The sequence below is a fragment of the Danio rerio genome, chromosome 24, assembly GCF_049306965.1.
Source record: "Danio rerio strain Tuebingen ecotype United States chromosome 24, GRCz12tu, whole genome shotgun sequence".
NCBI classification, from domain to species: Eukaryota; Metazoa; Chordata; class Actinopteri; order Cypriniformes; family Danionidae; genus Danio; species Danio rerio.
The window spans coordinates 21355001-21373641 of NC_133199.1; the positions used below are offsets into that span (position 1 = coordinate 21355001).

At 37.1% G+C, this 18641-nt stretch overlaps 1 protein-coding gene across 4 annotated transcripts in view; it reads right to left on the reverse strand.

Moving 5' to 3' along the window:
• The window catches only part of cntnap2a (contactin associated protein 2a), a 760628-nt gene that overhangs the window by 63594 nt on the left and 678393 nt on the right, over positions 1–18641 (reverse strand). For all 4 annotated transcript variants that reach the window (XR_012399148.1, XM_009297353.4, XM_068217086.1 and 1 more), the window contains 2 exon segments: positions 12437–12670; positions 2600–2733 (listed from right to left, as the gene is read on the reverse strand). Coding sequence is in view for 3 of the 4 variants with exons in the window: in XM_009297353.4 (XP_009295628.1) it covers positions 2600–2733; positions 12437–12670 (368 nt within the window). In the remaining variant the exon portion in view is untranslated.

The following is an 18641-nucleotide window of genomic DNA, read 5'->3' on the forward strand; positions in this document are numbered from 1 at the left end:
TCTGGCCACGCCCCTTTACTGCACAGGATGTACGCGCCGTGTGTATATGCCTAACCTGGAAGACTTTATGACTTCATCAACCCGGATGTAAGTCCCATAACTTCGTTCGCTGAAGGCTTTGCTAAGCTAACTCTGTAAAAGCCAATGTCTCCCTTTGCTATGAACAGCGTATTACATTCAGAGATGTTTCTTACATTCACACAGCTACATTACACATAAACTTAAGTATAAAATATTATATTATAATAATTAGTAATTATTCTATACATTTATATAGCACTTTTCTAGACACTCAAAGTGCTTCACACCTTAGGGGGAATCTCCTTATCCACCACCAGTGTGCAGCAGTGAGTGTCCCCTGTTGGCCTGTTGGCGCAGCAACCTAGCTTTCCCGTGTGGTCTCCCATCCAAGAGAGTTGCAAAGAGCTAGCTGGCAGCTGATATCATAGTGGACCACCACTTTAAAACAAGAAAATTAGTTTTGCTTTTCAAGAAAATGTTTTTTTATTTTAAGAATATTTATATATTTTGACTAGAAACAAGACAAAAAGTGTTGTTATCTCATCTTAAGTTGCAGTGTAGTGATCTCATCTTGAGTTATTTTCTTCATCAGTGCTTTGTGATCGGACTACACTTTCCACTGATCTCCTGCCTTTTGTGATCTTGACATCTACTTTATCACTTCATGGTCCTGAATGCCCTGCTGATCGACCACACAAGATGCCTGTGTCCTGCTATTTAGGACATAATAAAATGTACAGTGCACAGAGAGTGTTAGTTCAGAGATCAATACTGGCTTTCAATTATTCTGCTTCCACACTGCAGTTTGGCCTGTGAGACTAATGTACTGCATCCTGGATAACAGATGCGGCACAAGTTTATTTCTGACATGTCACTTCTGTTTACACACATGCACACACACGCACACAAACACATATTCAAATGACACAATTTCTTCCAATAGGTATATTTTAGTTCAATGATGCAGCATATTTTACAAATACCTATATCTGTTTACACAACAGTTCTGTCTGGTTCTTGAATCTGATTGGCTAATCACTGTGTGATATTCTGCAAATAATAGCACTCATCCAGCCTCTTCACTCTTTACCCTTGTGTATTATTCTGCACACATACAACGACAAGCAGAGGACACTCTACAGTTTGACAAATATTGCTGCTGTTGGACAACATAATGTACTTTTGAGGCTGTTTTAGGTGAGAATGTTGTTGTTTAGATTGCAACTATGTAGTTTATTTATAAAGATAGTGTCTATTTGAAATTATCTATCATTTCAGAGCATCGGATTCAGTGCATTGGGAACCATCAGCCTGTCTGAGCAGACCAAAGAAAATGATGATTGACGTTTCGCCATAAGAAAGCGACAGAGACCACATAATAAGTCCTTAGGTAGGAAAAACAGCATTTTTTCCGCGTAAGTTTCAAACTACAGCAGAAAACATCATTATAAATCAGGTAATTGACATTCTAAATTGACATTCTATTTTTATTGCTGTATTTATACCACATAAATTGGTAGTAATTGCTTTGCTCTGGCTTTTTTGGGGTTTATTATTGTGAAATCCCGATTGCAACAGAGGAATACTAGATTGATGGCATTTCATACCGTTCAGCCTTATAATTTTAAAATGTGAGCAAAAATCCCGTTTTGTCATCCCTCTAGATGTTATGCAGGAGAATCATTCAAATACTAGCTCTAAAGTGACGTGCAATGGTTTCTGCTGTTCTGACGGTCAGCTGCAGATGTGAATGAGTGGTGGAAGAAAGTAGTTCCTCGTACAAAAGACTCTGTTTGATTTTCTTTTTATACACATGATTATGCCGTCGAACTGTTGTATAAACCCAATATCACACTTGTAGCATTGCGATGTGGCTGCATATATTTACTAGTAGAGCACTAAGGCACGCCTCCCACCAGTGTCGATATACAGCCACATCACACTGCTACTCATGTTTATAATTAACTATATAATTATAAATAATTAGTCTAAGAATAATTAATTTGTCTTTTATGCATTAATATATTTTTGCATAAATTATTGTAAGTACTATAACAGAATTTAAGGATAAATAAAAAAACAAACAATTTATAACGTATGATATAATGTAGTTCCTAAAAAATATTAACTTTTACCTAAGAGTTATATATTTTATATTTTTAATACAGTATATTTTAAATGTATTTATATTTCTATATTAAATCTATATTTTTAAATATATACATATAATGTATTGTTTGTTATAACAAATAAACTTTAACATAACAAAAATTTAGTAATTTACTTTAATACAAAAATAAGTACTTTTATCTAACAGCCACATAGTTTTGTAAGCTATACCTGTACATAGATATTGGAGTTATAAGCTTAGCAACATGCTAACAAACTTTTAGTGTGAAATTATTTGCAAGTATTACTGTAGATTTGAAAATAGTTGCCTGTGCAGAGCATTTTAAGTCACCCCTTATGAGTTTTTATTTAGATTAAGATGCTTCTCTTTATTGTTATATTACTGTATCATTATTACACTTGATACTTTTTGTACTATATTGAGTGTTCAGAAATGAGCCTCTCTCACCTGTACTTCTATGTCTCTCTCCACGCGAGAGATGTTGACGGTGTGTGGCTGCCCGTTGGCCAAGTTCCTCTGGTCAATATCAATGGTGAAGGGCTCTCTGAGGCCGCCCAAGCTGTACCGCAGCTGCAGGGTCCCTGAATGAAACAGAAAGATACAGTTTATCCAGAGCTCAAACCGCACCGCAGTCGATACAGAAGGTGCTTCAAAACCACCTCTAAAGCTCTAAAGCCTTTATCTAAATTCACTTCAGACTTATGTGCCCTCCAGAAGCTTGAGTTCTGTCAGTGAATACTGTGATGCCAACCTGGCAATAAAAGGATCAAAATCATGTGCTTTTACCCAATAATCCTAAGTTTCCCCCCCGTTTTTTTCTATTTGTTATTGTTAATTGTCTAACACTTACACCTTATATTTTAATATTGTGTTCTGCTCTGTTCAATTCTGTGTATTACATCTGACTGATTGGGACTGGTCAACAATCTTTTGTTGCCTTTGATTGCTCCTGTTGTCTGAGTTTTTAGTAATTCTTAAGAAACACCTACAGATTATAATTTCCTTGTCAACACTCTATTCTATTTTCTTTTGCTTCAGTTTTCTAACACTCACTTATTGCAACTCTGTTTTTTTTATCCTACCCATTTGTGCTTGTTTATTTATTGTTTAAATATTGTAAAACAAAACTAAGTTATTGTTATTCAGTATTTTCAGATTCATGTATTTTCTTAATTTAAGTTTTTCAATTACATTATGGGACCTTGATCTTTCCTCTAACAATTTTTGATTTTGAAAAATTTGAAAAAGTGACTTATTATTATTTTAATATTATTGGTATAGTATAGTAATACAATATATTGCTTAGATTGGTTTTTATAAATTATGGTAAACAAAAACCTAGTAATAAACCAACTCAGCTTTAGTATATGTACCACTATATAAATTTCTGGAGAGTGTGAAATATGTGCCAGGAGGTAAGTTTTTTTTTTTTTTGCAGTTTTTCTTTTTACAAATCCACCCGAGACTGTTGTGTGCGCTTTTTCAGATCTCAAATTTCTCTCATGAGTGCTGTTTGCACCTGCTGTTCTCGTGCAAATCCACCAGAGCCCGTTGTTAACTGACTGACTGACTGACCAACAGAATGATAACCCTACTCACCCTCCTCCCTAAACCCAATCGATAGTGTTTTCAAAAGCACCGATTGACAAACCCACCACCTTCCCTACACCCAACCGACAGTGTTTTCAAAAATAATCCAGAAAAGGAAAAGCCCTCTCATGGCTGCTTGATTTTTAGCATGTTTTCAGATCTTACCACATTCCCACCCGGTTATTTACGTATTCATTAGTTTTATTTTCAGCTTAGTCCCTTTATTAATCTGGAGTTGCCACAGTGAAATGAACCGTCATCTTATCCAACATATGTTTTAAGCAGCGGATCCCCTTCCAGCTGCAACCCATCACTGGGAAATATCCATACACACTCATTCACACAAATTCACTATGGCCAATTTGGCTTACCCAATTCAACTTTTGCGGATGTCTTTCAACTTGTGGAGAAAACCAAAGAACCTGAAGGAAACCCACGTGAACATGGGAAGAACATGCAAACTCCACACAGACACTAACCCAGCTGAGGCTTGAACCAGCGACTTTCTTGCTGTGAAGCGATCGTGCTACCCACTGCGCCATTATGATGCCCCTGTTTTACTTGCTTATTTTATTTTTGACCTTTTGTTTTTGTTTTACCCACTTTCTGAAACCGTTTTTCACCAGACTCAAACCCCTTTGTTGCGATTAACTTTTCTGTGTCGCAAGGCCACCACTGTACAGGCATACATAGCTCAGGCTACAACATTCGCACTCAACAGGAATTTTTACTGATACATTTTCACAATGAGCCTGTGTTGCAATCAACTGACAGTATTTTTTTCTGGTATTTTCCAGAGACTTAATCTTCTTTCTATTATTACTTATATAATACCGGGTACATTGTTTCAAATGACTAAAATGCCAGTAATAAAGTCATTATTAAACTGCAGATAATCTCCCATAATGTAATTCATAACAGTAAATAAAAAAAAAAACAGTGAATCACAAATTACAGAACCTGCTAATTTGCAGATGTTTTTAACACTGTATATTAAAAGTTGGAGTTTGCATTAAAAAAGTCTCAACCTGAAAGGTGACATATCACATTTATACACTCCCAGAAGGCTATATCATTTTTATCATTCACACCTTTGGTCTGTCAAGTTAATTATTAAAGTTTCTGAATAAATTCTGTACATGCCTGAATTGCTCTTTGTTTAGCTCTGCTAATCTTTGCTTTTGACTGCTCCAGCAGTGCGATTTTTTAAAAAAAAATTTGTGGTTCTATAAACCACATTTTGTCTACTGGGAATATGGGTTGATGGTAGATTTTAAAGGTTGTTTTTTTGCTGCAGATAGTGCTGTAAGAATATTCTACACTGATAAGCATAGAAATATTGAGCTGACAAATAATAAAACATTTAAGAATGAACCTATCACATACTTCTGTGTCAATTACAAAAACCCATATCTCAAAATTTACTTTCAAGTGGACAATCAAAGACCATATGCACATAAATGTTTTTAAATTACAATTTTAAACCAGTTAGAATTTTATACAGATTTTTTATTTTATTTGACCTTAAATACATAGTTGAAGTCAGAATTATTAGCCCCCCTGAATTATTAGCCCCTCTGTTTATTGTTCCCCCAATTTCTGTTAAACGAAGAGAAGATTTTTTTTCAACACATTTTAAAACATAATAGTTTTAATAGCTTATTTCTAATAACTGATTTATTTACATTTTTCCTTGATGAGAGTAAAAATATTTGACAAGATATTTTTCAAAACACTTCTATACAGCTTAAAGTGACATTTAAAGGCTTAACTAGGTTAATTATATTAACTAGGCAGATAAGGGTAATTAGGCAAGTTATTGTATAACGATAATTTGTTCTGAAGACAGTCGAAAAAAAATTGCTTAAAGGGGCTATTAATTTTGACCTTAAAATGATTCATAAAAAAAATTAAAACTGCTTTTATTCTAACCAAAATAAAGCAAATAAGACTTTCTCCAGAATAAAAAATATTATCAGACATATTGTGAAAATTTCCTTGCCCTGTTAAACATCATTTGGGAAATATATAAAAAAAAATAATAATTCTTCAACTGTATATATACTCTTATGACTATGATTACCTCTATTATTCTCATATACAAATCACTTTGGATAAAAGCATCTGCCAAATGATTAAATGTAAATGTGAATACACCATGACTTCATTCACCTTTCATGTGTCACACAGACCTAAAGAAAAGAGTGAGCACAAACTCATTTGGGTTACAGCTCAGTCCAGCGAGATATATTTGCTCGGAGGCTGCAGAGTAAAATTCAGTGTGGGCTTGGGAAAGTTAACTCAAAGAGTAATCACCAACCTTGTGTCCAATTTGGTTTTTATGGAATGGTGTTAAATGAAAAATGCAGCTCTTCAAATTAAACAACAGTACATCAAAAACACTGTTTAAAGTGAAAAAAAAAAAAACATCTCTGAAGGGAATAAGGGCCTTTTAGTTTAAACACCAGCTGTGTTTTACTTTTAAACTCTGAAAAAATGGATCACAGTCCTGCGCTTATGCCAAAGGAACAGGGATGAAATTGCTGGTGCTATGCTATTTGTCATATAATTAGCTTTTACTGTAGCGCTTCCACTTCAGAAAGCAATTCAGTCTGTTGCAATAAATTGTGCTTTATTATTACAGTACAGCTTCAAAATCGCTGTGAAAATACAACATACAGACTATTGCGTCAGAATAAAACTTAATGATCAACAGCAGAAACTAAAAATGTGTGATGTGATGGGTTTGCAGTGTGTAAGTTCATACTAAACCTGATAATTCATTGTGAGGAGGCATAATAACAGCCTATGCACCTTTAAAATGGTGCTAAATAGCACTAAAAGTGGCCCTTGACTCGTTATCAAAGGGGAACCAATTTAAGTGGCACTTATAAAGAGCCTGTTAAGCCCGTAATGCTTCTTCAGTAAGTGTTTGTGGTGGTTAAGGTGCTATCTAGCACCTTCTTTAAAGATATAGGTGTCTTGTAGCACTTACAGTGGTTCCCCTATTACTACCAGAACCATTTTAGTGCCATTAAGACCATATTTAAGAGTGTAAGAACAGATCTGAATATACAGTTTACTGTATTGAGTATGTTAACACATAAATATGTTATTTAATATAATGGATCAAATCTGTTTCAGTATCTAGCTGTATGCTTTAATTCATAGGTCTCAAACCCAATTCCTGGAGCTGATCGAACTGATTAAGGTGTTGAAGAGTTGTCTCAACCACCTTGATTATTTGGATCAGGTGTGTTTGATCAGGGTCGGAGCAAAACTGCAGAGCTGCGGCTCTCCAGGAATTGAGTTTGAGACCTATGCTTTAATTAATTATTAGATAATGATCTGCAAAGCTATTATCATGTCATGAGACTTTTATTCTGGAAATAATTTTCTGGAAATAAGTTTTTATTCATTCATTCATTCATTCATTCATTCATTTTCTACCGCTTTTCCGGGGCAGGGTCATGGGGCAGCACTCTTAGGAGAGAACCCCAGACGTCCTTCTCCCCAGACACTTCCTCCAGCTACTCTGGAGGGGTCCCGAGGGGTTCCCAGGCCAGCGGAGAGACATAGTCCCTCCAGCGTGTCCTGGGTTTTCCTCAAGGTCTCCTCCCGGTGGGACATGACTGGATCACCTCGCTAGATAGACGTCCAGGAGGCATCTGAAACAAATGCCGGGCCACTTCAGCTGACTTCTCTTGATGTGGAGGAGCAGCGGCTCTACTCCGAAATCCTCTCGTGTGACAGAGCTTTATAAGAGTTTACACTGCCAACCTGCAAAGGAAACCTTTCGGCTCAGCTCCTTCATTGCCACAACGGACCGATACATCTCATGTTCCATACTTCCCTTACTTGTGAACCAAATCCAAAGATACTTAAACTCCTCCACCTGGGGTAAGGACTTTCCTCCACTCTGGAGATGGCAATCCACCCTTTTCTGGTGGAGGACCATAGCCTCAGACTTGGAGGTGCTGGTTCTCATCCCCGCCACATCACACTCACCAGTAAACTGCCCCAGTGAAGCTCTCTGTTCGATGAAGCCAACAGAACAACATTGTCTGCGAATAACAGAGAAGAAATCCTGTGGTCTCCGAACTGGACCTCTCCTCCATAAACTGCCACATTATCGTGGTGGAGGGGTTTGAGTGCCTGAGTGATCCTAAAAGCTATGTTGTCGGGGGCTAACGCCCCTGGTAGGGTTTTCCAAGGCAAAAAGGTCTTGGGTGACAGGTCAAACTAAGTAGGGTTCAAAAACCCTTTATGAGTACAAAAACATCAAGGACGGTGATGTCACCCGATATGGCGCAGCCGGTGCCTCACCCTGGAGCCAGGCCTGGGGTTGGGGCTTGTATGCGAGCGCCTGGTGGTTGGGTATTTTCCCACAGAACCCAGTTGGGCTTAGCCCGAAGGAGCAACATGGGACCATCCTCCTGCAGGCCCACCACCTGCAGGGGGAGCTGTATGGGGCCAGGGCATTGTGAAATGGGTGGTGGTTGAAGGTTAGGACCACGACAACCCGGTCGTCAGGCACAGAAACTGGCTCTTGGGACATGAAATGTCACCTCACAAGTGTTTTTGTTGCTTATAAATTCAGTGGACCACCACAGTATCATTTGTCCAGTCAGAATTTCACAATGAACTAATAATATATGTACACAAATCAAATGCTTTGTTTTGTGCCTTTAATTTGACAAAGCATCAATTGAAGGTAAATTTCAATCATGCTATGGTTTTGTGCACGTTTCAATTCAAGAAAGACTGATTTATTTAAACAATAAATGTAGCTTAATAATCCAAAATCAAACAAAAAGGGCTCAGAGGTTGCTTAAATAATGTGTTGGTGCTCTTTGGGTAAGGGATTCATTAGAATAAACAGCAAAAGTCAGTCCAAGGCACTCGAAAATGTGGAAAATTATTAAAAAGCCTTTACTGACATGGCCATTCCTTAAAACTGCGCCTACGTGTTTCGGGAAAATTGCCTTCATCAGGCTAACAGTATAAATGTAGCTTGTTGCAGTGAATGTTTCAAAGCAAAGAGTGCATGTGAGGTACTTGATCAGGGGTGCCATTGGGGCTTCTGGCCAGTCTGGCTGCTTACTCCAAGCCAATAAAAGCCATTAACCCCTTAATTATCTTGTCTTTTAGTCATATGTAGAACCAATCAATCAATAAGCAATATAGATATTAAATATTCAACAATAGACAATAAACATTTAAATTTCAACTAACTGATAAATAAACATTATGCATTTATATAAATTCATTCATTCATTTTCTTTTCCCTTTATTAATCCGGGGTCGCCACAGCAGAATGAATCGGCAACTTATCCAGCATATGTTTTACGACAGTGAGGCGACAGTGCTAACCACTGAGCTACCGTGACACCACGTTAAAAAACTTTATTTCAAAAATATTGTTACAACTTACAACAGATAAACTTTGGGGTGAGAGAATTTATATTTAATGTATATAAAAGAGATTTATAAAGACAAATCATAATGAAGTTTTTCTTGCTTTTTCCCCCTTTGTTTGGTATCCTGATTTTGGCTGTGTCATTTCTAGATTCTTTCCATCTACCTGAATGATCTGTGAGGTGCAACAATTCTGAATAAATCACAAATGTCGTAAAGGGACACACATTCTTGGCACAGAGGGGTGCTGTCATTAAAGTTTGTGTCATAATCAATTATTGTGTAAAGAGGTAATTGCAATACCAATATCATATACCCCAAAGCATGACTAGTGTCCCTTAGAACTGTTATAATCCTGCCCTCTGTTGGGCTCCCATGCTTGTGATCCAGTGTCTGCCATGTCTCAGCGGCTTGGCTCAAAGTGAAGAACAGGCATCTCAGTCTCTGCATTTGAGTTTCATGGGCACTTTTGAATGCAGTGTGTGCCAGTTATGTTTTAACTTTACATTTGCATAATTCCCAACATTTATGTGCACAGATGATTACAGCATTTAGCTACATTTGTAATGACAAAAATGCTACTTGGGTTCATGGGAAAAACATGTCTCTACCACCATTTTTTCTTAATCTATAAAAGTGTACACCATTCTATGCAGTTTTACACTGAAATATACATGAAAAGCAAAACGCTTTCCCCACAAATCCTGATTATGGCCAGATTATTAATTAATAAAGACACATTCTCTACTGTTCCTTGCACAATACTATGTCAGCACCAGGGTCACATGTTTTCAGAATCAGAATCAGTTTTATTGCCAAGTGTGCTTCACAAACAAGGAATTTGGTTTGGCTGCAGAAGCTTCCAGTGTACAACACAAAATAAATATAAAAAATACGATTTCATAAAACATTAAACAGAGATGCAGTTAGTCAAACAAGATCTGGATGTTTTTATGATCATTAGTTAGAAAAACAGATATGTTTTTAATGTTTTTGAAAGAAATTGCTGTTTTCTACCAAATAAAATTGATGCTTAAAGAGACAGTTCACCCAAAACTGAAAATTTACACACTCTAAATTAGTTTAAAACCTTTTTTTTAGTTTAGTTCCTTGGTCCCAAAAGAAGTTATATTGGAAATTAGCCATTGACATTACAACATTTATCCAAATATCTTCTTTTGTGTTTAACAGAAAAAAGAAACTCATAAAGGTTTGGAGCAAGCAAAAGGTGAGTAAATCATGACAGATTTTTCCTTTTTGGTGCACTGTCCCATTAAGGTATTAATTCTTGTAAGTGAAAACTAGGGCTGTGCGATTTAGGGAAAATATCTAATTGTGATGGCGAGGCAGTGGCGCAGTAGGCAGTGCTGTCGCCTCACAGCAAGAAGGTCGCTGGTTTGAACCTCGGCTCAGTTGGCATTTCTGTGTGGAGTTTGCATGTTCTTCCTGCCTTCGCATGGGTTTGCTCCGGTTTCCCCCACAGTCCAAAGACATGCGGTACAGGTGAATTGGGTAGGCTAAATTGTCTGTAGTGTGTGTGCGGCTGGAAGGGCATCTGCTGCGTAAAAACTTGCTGGATAAGTTGGTGGTTCATTCCGCTGTGGCGACCCCGGATAAATAAAGGGACTAAGCTGACAAGAAAAAAAATATGAATGAATCTAATAGTGATTTTTATTTGACAGATATTGCGATCTCGATTTGATTTGCGATATAACTTTGGAGTCAATCTTCAGCTTAATAATCTGTATCATAGCTTCTTATTGTGAGCATGCAGTGAGTGTTAGTTAAAAAAAGCAACTCAAAATATATTATTAACTCCAACTTTCATTCAAATTTGTTTATAAATATTCAGAAATTAAACACAAAATTTTTCTCTAGAGCAAACAGTAGTGAGCTATGGCGTTAGTTATCTTCTGGTGTCTTCGTGGTGTTTTTTCATTTAGTGTAACAGCTGCAAACAATAAAATTGTACTTTGCTGTTGCTCACTACTAGATTGAATGCCACTGGCAATAATTTTAGTTGACCTTTTAGCAAGGCACTCCTCATATTATTGGTCTATAGCCTGTGGTGCTTTTTAGGTGTTGGCTGTTGTTTTTCCTTGTGTCATGGCAACAATTCTGCAACAGCTGGTTTTGATCGGTGTCTGTCACTTTGAAACCAAAATATTCTCATATTACTGATGTGCTTTTTTTCTTTAATATGAATTTGTCTGTTAATGCTTTTGAAGCGGCAGAAACCATCATCTCATCCATTTGCGCTTTCCTGTTTGTTTGTTTTTTTTAGTGTGGGCTTTCCGCACAGTCTGGTTCCGCAATTCTGATTGGGCAGAATGAAAGTGTGCTTACTCAATCGGCTAGTAAGACTATCACACAGACGACAGTTTACTCTGGCTGGGGGAAATTATATAATACATACAGTTGAAGTCAGAATTATTAGCCTCCCTGTTTATTTTTCCCCCCAATTTCTGTTTTTTATTTTTAAACATAATAGTTTTAATAACTCATTTATAATAACTGATTTATTTTATCTTTGTCATGATGACAGTACATAATATTTGACTAGATACTTTTCAAGACATGTCTATACAGCTTAAAGTGACATTTAAAGGCTTAACTATGTTGATTAGGTTAACTAGGCAGGTTAGGGTAATTAGGCAAGTTATTAACAATGGTTTGTTCTGTAGACTATCAGGAAAAAATAGGTTAAAGGGGCTATTAATTTTGTTAATGTAATATTAATGTTTTTAAAAAAATTATAAACTGCTTGTGTTCTAGCCAAAATAAATCAAATAAGAATTTCTCCAGAAGACCTTCCTTGCTCTGTTAAACCTTATTTGGGAAATATTCGATTTGATTTGATTTCGATTAATCGCACAGCCCTAGTGAAAACACATTTTTAATTGTACTACTGGGTTTTAAAGTTATGCTGGGCAATAATAAAAATTATGGTGAAAAAGAAAAATGTTTGACTGCATGTTCATGCTCCATGACCAATCAAGGCATACCAGCTCAAAAAAAATAAAAAACCATATACAAATAAATCAAAAATAAACATCTTGACACGTATCATCATTTATTATTCATCAAATTAATTGTTCCAAATTCATAATGATATTGTGTATTATGAAAGCATAAAATAATTTGCCTAGTTATATTAAAACAATCATGTTTAATAGTGTCACAAAACTCTATGGGAGACACTCAGTTTCACAATTTCAGCCATCTCATCTTTCATTCATCTTAACCTATCTTTGCAATGCCTCAAATATGTCTTACCATTGTGACGGAGCACCACAGCCATGTAATCCTGGGTCTTTGAGCTGACGTACACCAGAAGACTGGGAGAGGTGGAGGTGCTGAAGCTGAAGGTCAGGTCTTCATGTGTCAGGTTTGTTTCGACTGGAAGGTTGTGGATTATGCTCTTTTCATCCAGGCTGGAAGCTGCAGCCAGCACTTCAGGCACCAGATTATACTTAACCAGTGTTCCTGCTTCAAAGAAACCACCAACATCTGGAGAAAGAAGAGATGTTTTTTTAGAGTATACTGTCAGTTAAACAACACTCTTGTTGTTCTAAGATGAACCATTTGTGAACCAACAGCTCGAGACACACAATATACATGTGGCCATGTTGGTATTAAAAGAAAAATGCTTTTTTTAATGTTTAAATTATCAGCCCTTATTAAAAAAAATATTAATATATTAAAATAGATTAATTATTGTTTCATCCACTTCAGATATGTGCTGCTGGCTAATAGTGTTGTTGAAAGATGCTTTGCCACCAAAGTTGTATAAGAAATTATTTTGCCAGATATAAATAAATAAATAAATAAATAAATAAATAAATAAATAAATAAGTAAATAAATAAATAAATAAATGAATGAATGAGTGAATGAATGAATGAATGAATGAATGAATTAAAATAAAAACAAAAAACAAACCAAAAATGTAGATGTTTCTTACATTTTCCTGTATTCTGCAGTTAGTATTATTCACTGTATTTGCTTAGCCCTTGCTTTAGTAATTAGGTTTAGAAAAAAATCACATCAAAAATTGCATTATTGGTCTCTTTATTGGTTATACCAGCCTTCAATTATAAAACGTTATCAGTTACCTGTATTGGCAATTTTTTATTTTCTTTTATAAAAACAATGATTTAAATGTATAAATACATACAAAAGTAGATGAAAATAGAGACAAAACTACAAATATATACATATATATATATAAGCCTTACCCAGCTAGTTTAAAACTTAGTATCAACTACAGTACCAATAACAGCAAAGTAGACTTATTCCGGTGTTCAAAAATCCATGCAGCTTCAGTAATGCAACCACTATTTCATCAGAAATATGAACATATTTGCCTTGTTTGCCAAAAATATGACATCTCTTCTGACTAACGGCTTGCCCTGAACTATCATGAGATTGTTTAAATCAATGGAGTGCTCAATACATTTAACTATCAATATTACATTTTGACAGACTACTTATAATCCTGACACAGAGACTTCTAAGTAAGGAGGTTTTAAAGTAGTTTCAAATTGCCGTTATATTACTTACAGGTTACTGATTTAATATGTAGCCTATAGATTTTTCATATAAAAGAAACACATTTTCAATCCTCCGCTTTCTGCACCTCTGATTTCAATCGACAGCTTACAGTAGGTATTTAAGAGTGAAACGAAACAATGAAATCTACATTTTCATTTGTTCCAAGTACTGTACATACTGGTTAGTGGTTATACACTCATCGGCCATTTTATTAGGTACACCTTACTGGTACTGGGCTGGACCCACTTTTGCCTTCAGAACTGCCTTAATCCTTTGTCATATAGATTCAACAAGGTATTGGAAATATTTCTTTAGAGATTTATGTCTAGAGGTCTGCAAATTTCGGAATAAAGTGCGGAAGCAGTCGGTAACCCTGGTATAAACTGAACGAGAGCGGGCGGTCTAACAATATCGCTCCCGACTCCCGAGCGAGCATGCGTATGTATGTGTGTGAATGAAAGAGTGTGATGCTGTGTTCAATGCGGGTTGAAAATGGGACAGGTCAGGCAGGAGGACAACAAATGCTGAATATAAGCGGGAGCGGTCGGGTTTGGACTAAAACCTGGCGGGAGCGGGTGGGAGGGGGATTCAAAATTTAGTCCTGGGCAGATCTTTATTTTGGTCCATACTGACATCATAGCATCACGCAGTTGCTGCAGATTTGTCGGCTGCACATCAATAATGTGAATCTCCCGTTCCATGATATCCCAAAGGTGCTCCATTGGATTGAGTTCTGGTGACTGTGGAGGCCATTTGATTACTGTAAACTCATTGTCATGTTCAAGAAACCAGTCTGAGATGATTCGCGCTTTATGACATGGTGCGTTATAGGTAGGTTGTGGCATTGACACAATGCTCAATTTGTACTAATGGGCCTGAATGTACAAAGAAAATATCCCCACACTATAACACCACCACCAGCCTGAACCATTGATAAAAGGCAGGATGGATCCATGTTTTCAGGCAGTTGAAGTCAAATTCTGACCCTACCATCCGAATGTCGCTGCAGGAATCGAGACTCATCAGATCAGGCATTGTTTTTTCCAATCTTCTTTTGTCCAATTTTGTATCAGTTTCCTATTCTTAGCTGACATGAGTGGTGCCTAGTGTGGTTTTCTGCTGCTGCAGCTCAAGGTTGGATGTGTTGTTGGATGTGATCAGCTGGAACCAGTCTGGCCATACTCCTCTTACCTCTAGCATCAACAAGGCATTTGCGCCCACAAAACTGCCGCTCAATGGATATTTTCTCTTTTTCGGACCATTCTCTGTAAACCCTAGAGATGGTAGTGCGTGAAAATCCAAGCACTACCATCCATTTTCCAGTTTCTGAAATACTCAAACCAGCCCGTCTGTCACCAACAATCATGCCAATCAAGCCACTTAAGTTACCTTTTGTCCCCATTCTGATGTTCAGTTTGAACTGTAGCCTTGCAGTTGGAGAGCTGTACCTAATAAAGGGTCCAATGAGTGTATAGCTACAGTATAAGTTTAGGTCTCTATACTGTACCCGCTCTAGTTAAGACTAGAGCGATGATTCATTACTTTGGGCAAAATCATGCCCACCATTCAAGGAATGTGCAGTGGGAATGTGTAAGTCATGTCTGACTCAGCCATCTGCAGCAGCAGGGCAAGGACACTGACATTACCGATATGTTTTGTATTCATAAGAGGCTTCCTCAACAGCTATAAAAACCAAGAGGACACTTTCCTATTACGTTTTTACTTGAGGGGTGAACAAAGGTCCTTACATGGATCGTTTAACCTGGCTGCTAGGCTATCTGTGTGCAAGTGTGTGTGCATTTGTCTTGCACAGAAGTAGTATAAACAACACAGGATTTGTTGCATATGGGTTGGAACAGGAAGAACCATGGGAAATCAACATGGGTAATGAAGTAAATACACACAAGGGTAAAAAGCGAGTGAGCGAACATGACAATGGGCTTCTGCACTGAATATCTCATGTACACAGAGGACGAGGCGGGTTTATCTGCTATTCATGGCGTTCTCTCATTTAGCCATTTTCCTCCCGGGAATAGAGCACTAAGTACAAATGAGCTTTGCACAAATGCTGTATCGGGAGCAGGAAGGAATCAGTGTAGGGACTATAGATTGGTTTAATTATTTGCTGCAAGGCCCTTGAGCAATCTTTACTTTTCTACAAGGCTGCACTCTGGGGTTCATAATCAACGGAGACAGAATCACCATGTTTTAGTATAACTGGGGCGAAAGCCTTGACACAGTGGGAGTGTGAATGGCAGGCTAAGAATGGTACAGATATTCAGAATTACATTTGCTGAGTACAAATTCTACATCTTTAATGTGTTCTGAGAACCAGTGACTTCTACATGTCCTGAACTGGAGCCTTTATTTATTGTACGACCACTACTGAAATTGCAATGAAATTGAGCATTCTCAATCTTCAATTTTACTTTACGTGTATACAATTTAGTCATTAAATACTAGAAGTCAGAAAAGTGAACAGAACCTTTCACTTTACCTGCTAAAAGGCTTTCACTTTTTCTGCTCCTCAGCAAGTGAAAGAGCCAGAGCTTTTTACAGTGTGCCATTAGCAGTGCCAGAGGGGATCTTAGGTTCTCGTATATCTTCAGTGTCAGTGAAAAGACTGTCCCAGCAAACACACAAGCAGTCAAATGTGCCCAGATGTACAGTCAGATTCCTTTCACTTTTGTCTTCAGCAAGTAAAATGCATGCTCAATTTAATTCAGGTCAGGTTATTGACTCGGCCATTCCATAACATTCCATTTCTTTTCCTTCAAAAAGTCTTTGGTTGCTTTTGCAGTATGCTTTGGGTCAGTCTCCATCTGCTCTGTGAAGCGCTGTTCAATGAGTTCTGAATCATTTGGCTGAATATGAGCAGAAAATATTGCCTGAAACACTTCAGAATTCATCCTGCTGCTTTTTTCAGCAGTCACATCATCAATAAATACAAGAGAACCAGTTCCATTGGCAGCCATACCTGCCTACGCCATGTCTCTACCACGACCATGCTTCATTGCTTAGGATCATGAGCAGTTTCTTTCCTTCTCCATACTCTCCTCTTTCTATCACTCTGGTACAAGTTTATCTTGGTCTCATCTGTTCATAGGATGTTGTTCCAGAACTATAAAGGCTTCCTTAGAACTCTAATCTGGGCTTTCTGTTTTTGAGGCTCATCAACGGTTTACATTTAGCCGTGAACCCTCTGAATTCACCCTCTGTTTTGGTGTAGTCTTCTCTTGATTGTTGACTCTGACACACATACACCAACCTCCTGGAGAGTGTTCTTGATCTGGTCAACTGTCGTGAAGGGCGTTTTCTTCACCAGGGAAAGAATTCCTTGGTCGTCCACCGCAATTGTTTCTGTAGTCTTCTGGGTCCTTAGGTGTTGCTGAGCTCACTGGTGTATTCTTTATTTAAAGTATGTTCCAACAGTTGTTTTGTCCATGCCTAATGCTTTTGCTATCCCTCTGATGGGCTTGTTTTTTTCAGCCTAATGATGGCATGCTTGACTGATACTGACAGCTCTATGGATCTCATCTTGACAGTCATCTTGAGTCATCTTGACAGTAACATATTCCAAATGCAAAAAACACACTTAAAATAAACTCTGGACCTTTTATCTGCTCATTGTAATTGGGATAATGAGAGAACGACACACACCTGACCATGGAACAGCTGAGAAGCCAATTGTCCCGTTACTTTTGGTCCCTTAACAAGTGGGAGGCACATATGCAAACTGTTCTAATTCCTACAGCATGCAGCATGTGGCTGTAAATACTCTCAAAATAAAGCTGACAGTCTGCAGTAAATGCATATCTTAGTTTAATTAAAAATCCATTGTGTTGGTGTATAGAGCCAAAATGTTAATGTCGATATGTTTTTTATATAATGTGGTAATGTTTTTAGGGTCACGGTTTCAGTACTGTTTGGTTTATGAAATGTTCAGTAAAGCACTGTCAAAGAAATATAAAATAAAATAAAAACTTAAATAAAATAAGCAGTGTTTTTTTTAGGTTTTTCATGCATCTAACAGCAGTTTTAAGTAACATAAACTGAAAAATATAATCAAATATAGCACTGAATATTATATCTTCAAAGTATAAATTAAAAAATGATTAACCATTATTGAGCCAAAGAAAGCAAAAGTGGTAGATTAATATTAATATTAGTTTGATTAATATTAAAAACACAGACAGCATATTTTTACATTAAGACTCAGCACAGATGTACATTTTCCTTAATGTTTATGTTTCAAGGCAAAATCCAATTGAATGCTCATGAAGTTGAACAGATGCACATAACTTTTAATAATAATCCTTTTTGAGTTTTACTGTTAAGAAGCAAGACTAAATTTGACTATCTTAATTCTCAGATCTCCCGTGCGTTCTGCTTCAGGGTTTCTGGACATGCTGCTCAAGTCACTTTTATTTTTAAATGAAAGCATCCTTAACTTTAGTGCTCAATGATGGGACATTTATTCACAGGGAGCCGGGTTTCAGTTCATGGATCTACATTCTTACATTCTTAGAGCCAGTTCAGATATTAATGGGGAAAATGCAAAAATCAAAAAATTCAATTTAATGCAAAGTGATTATTTCTAAACTAACTTAGAGAGGATCACATGCTTTTGATTGCATCAGATGATTCCTAAGACACTATAAATACCCTAAGTTCCATATAAAGTCCATCTTTATTTTGAAGAATCCCCCCTTCCACCCCTACTCCTTCTCCTTTCCTGGATGGGTGGCACGGTGGCACAGTGGTTAGCGCTATTGCCTCACAGTAAAAACATAGCTTGTTGTAGTCCTTACCACGCCAGCTGACGTTTCAAGCTTATTTTTGGTTTGAAACGCACAAAGCACAATAAATAAGAGTGAGGGTGACTACATCTGTGTCAGAAGTCAGAATCATAAAGTTGTGCAGCGCCAC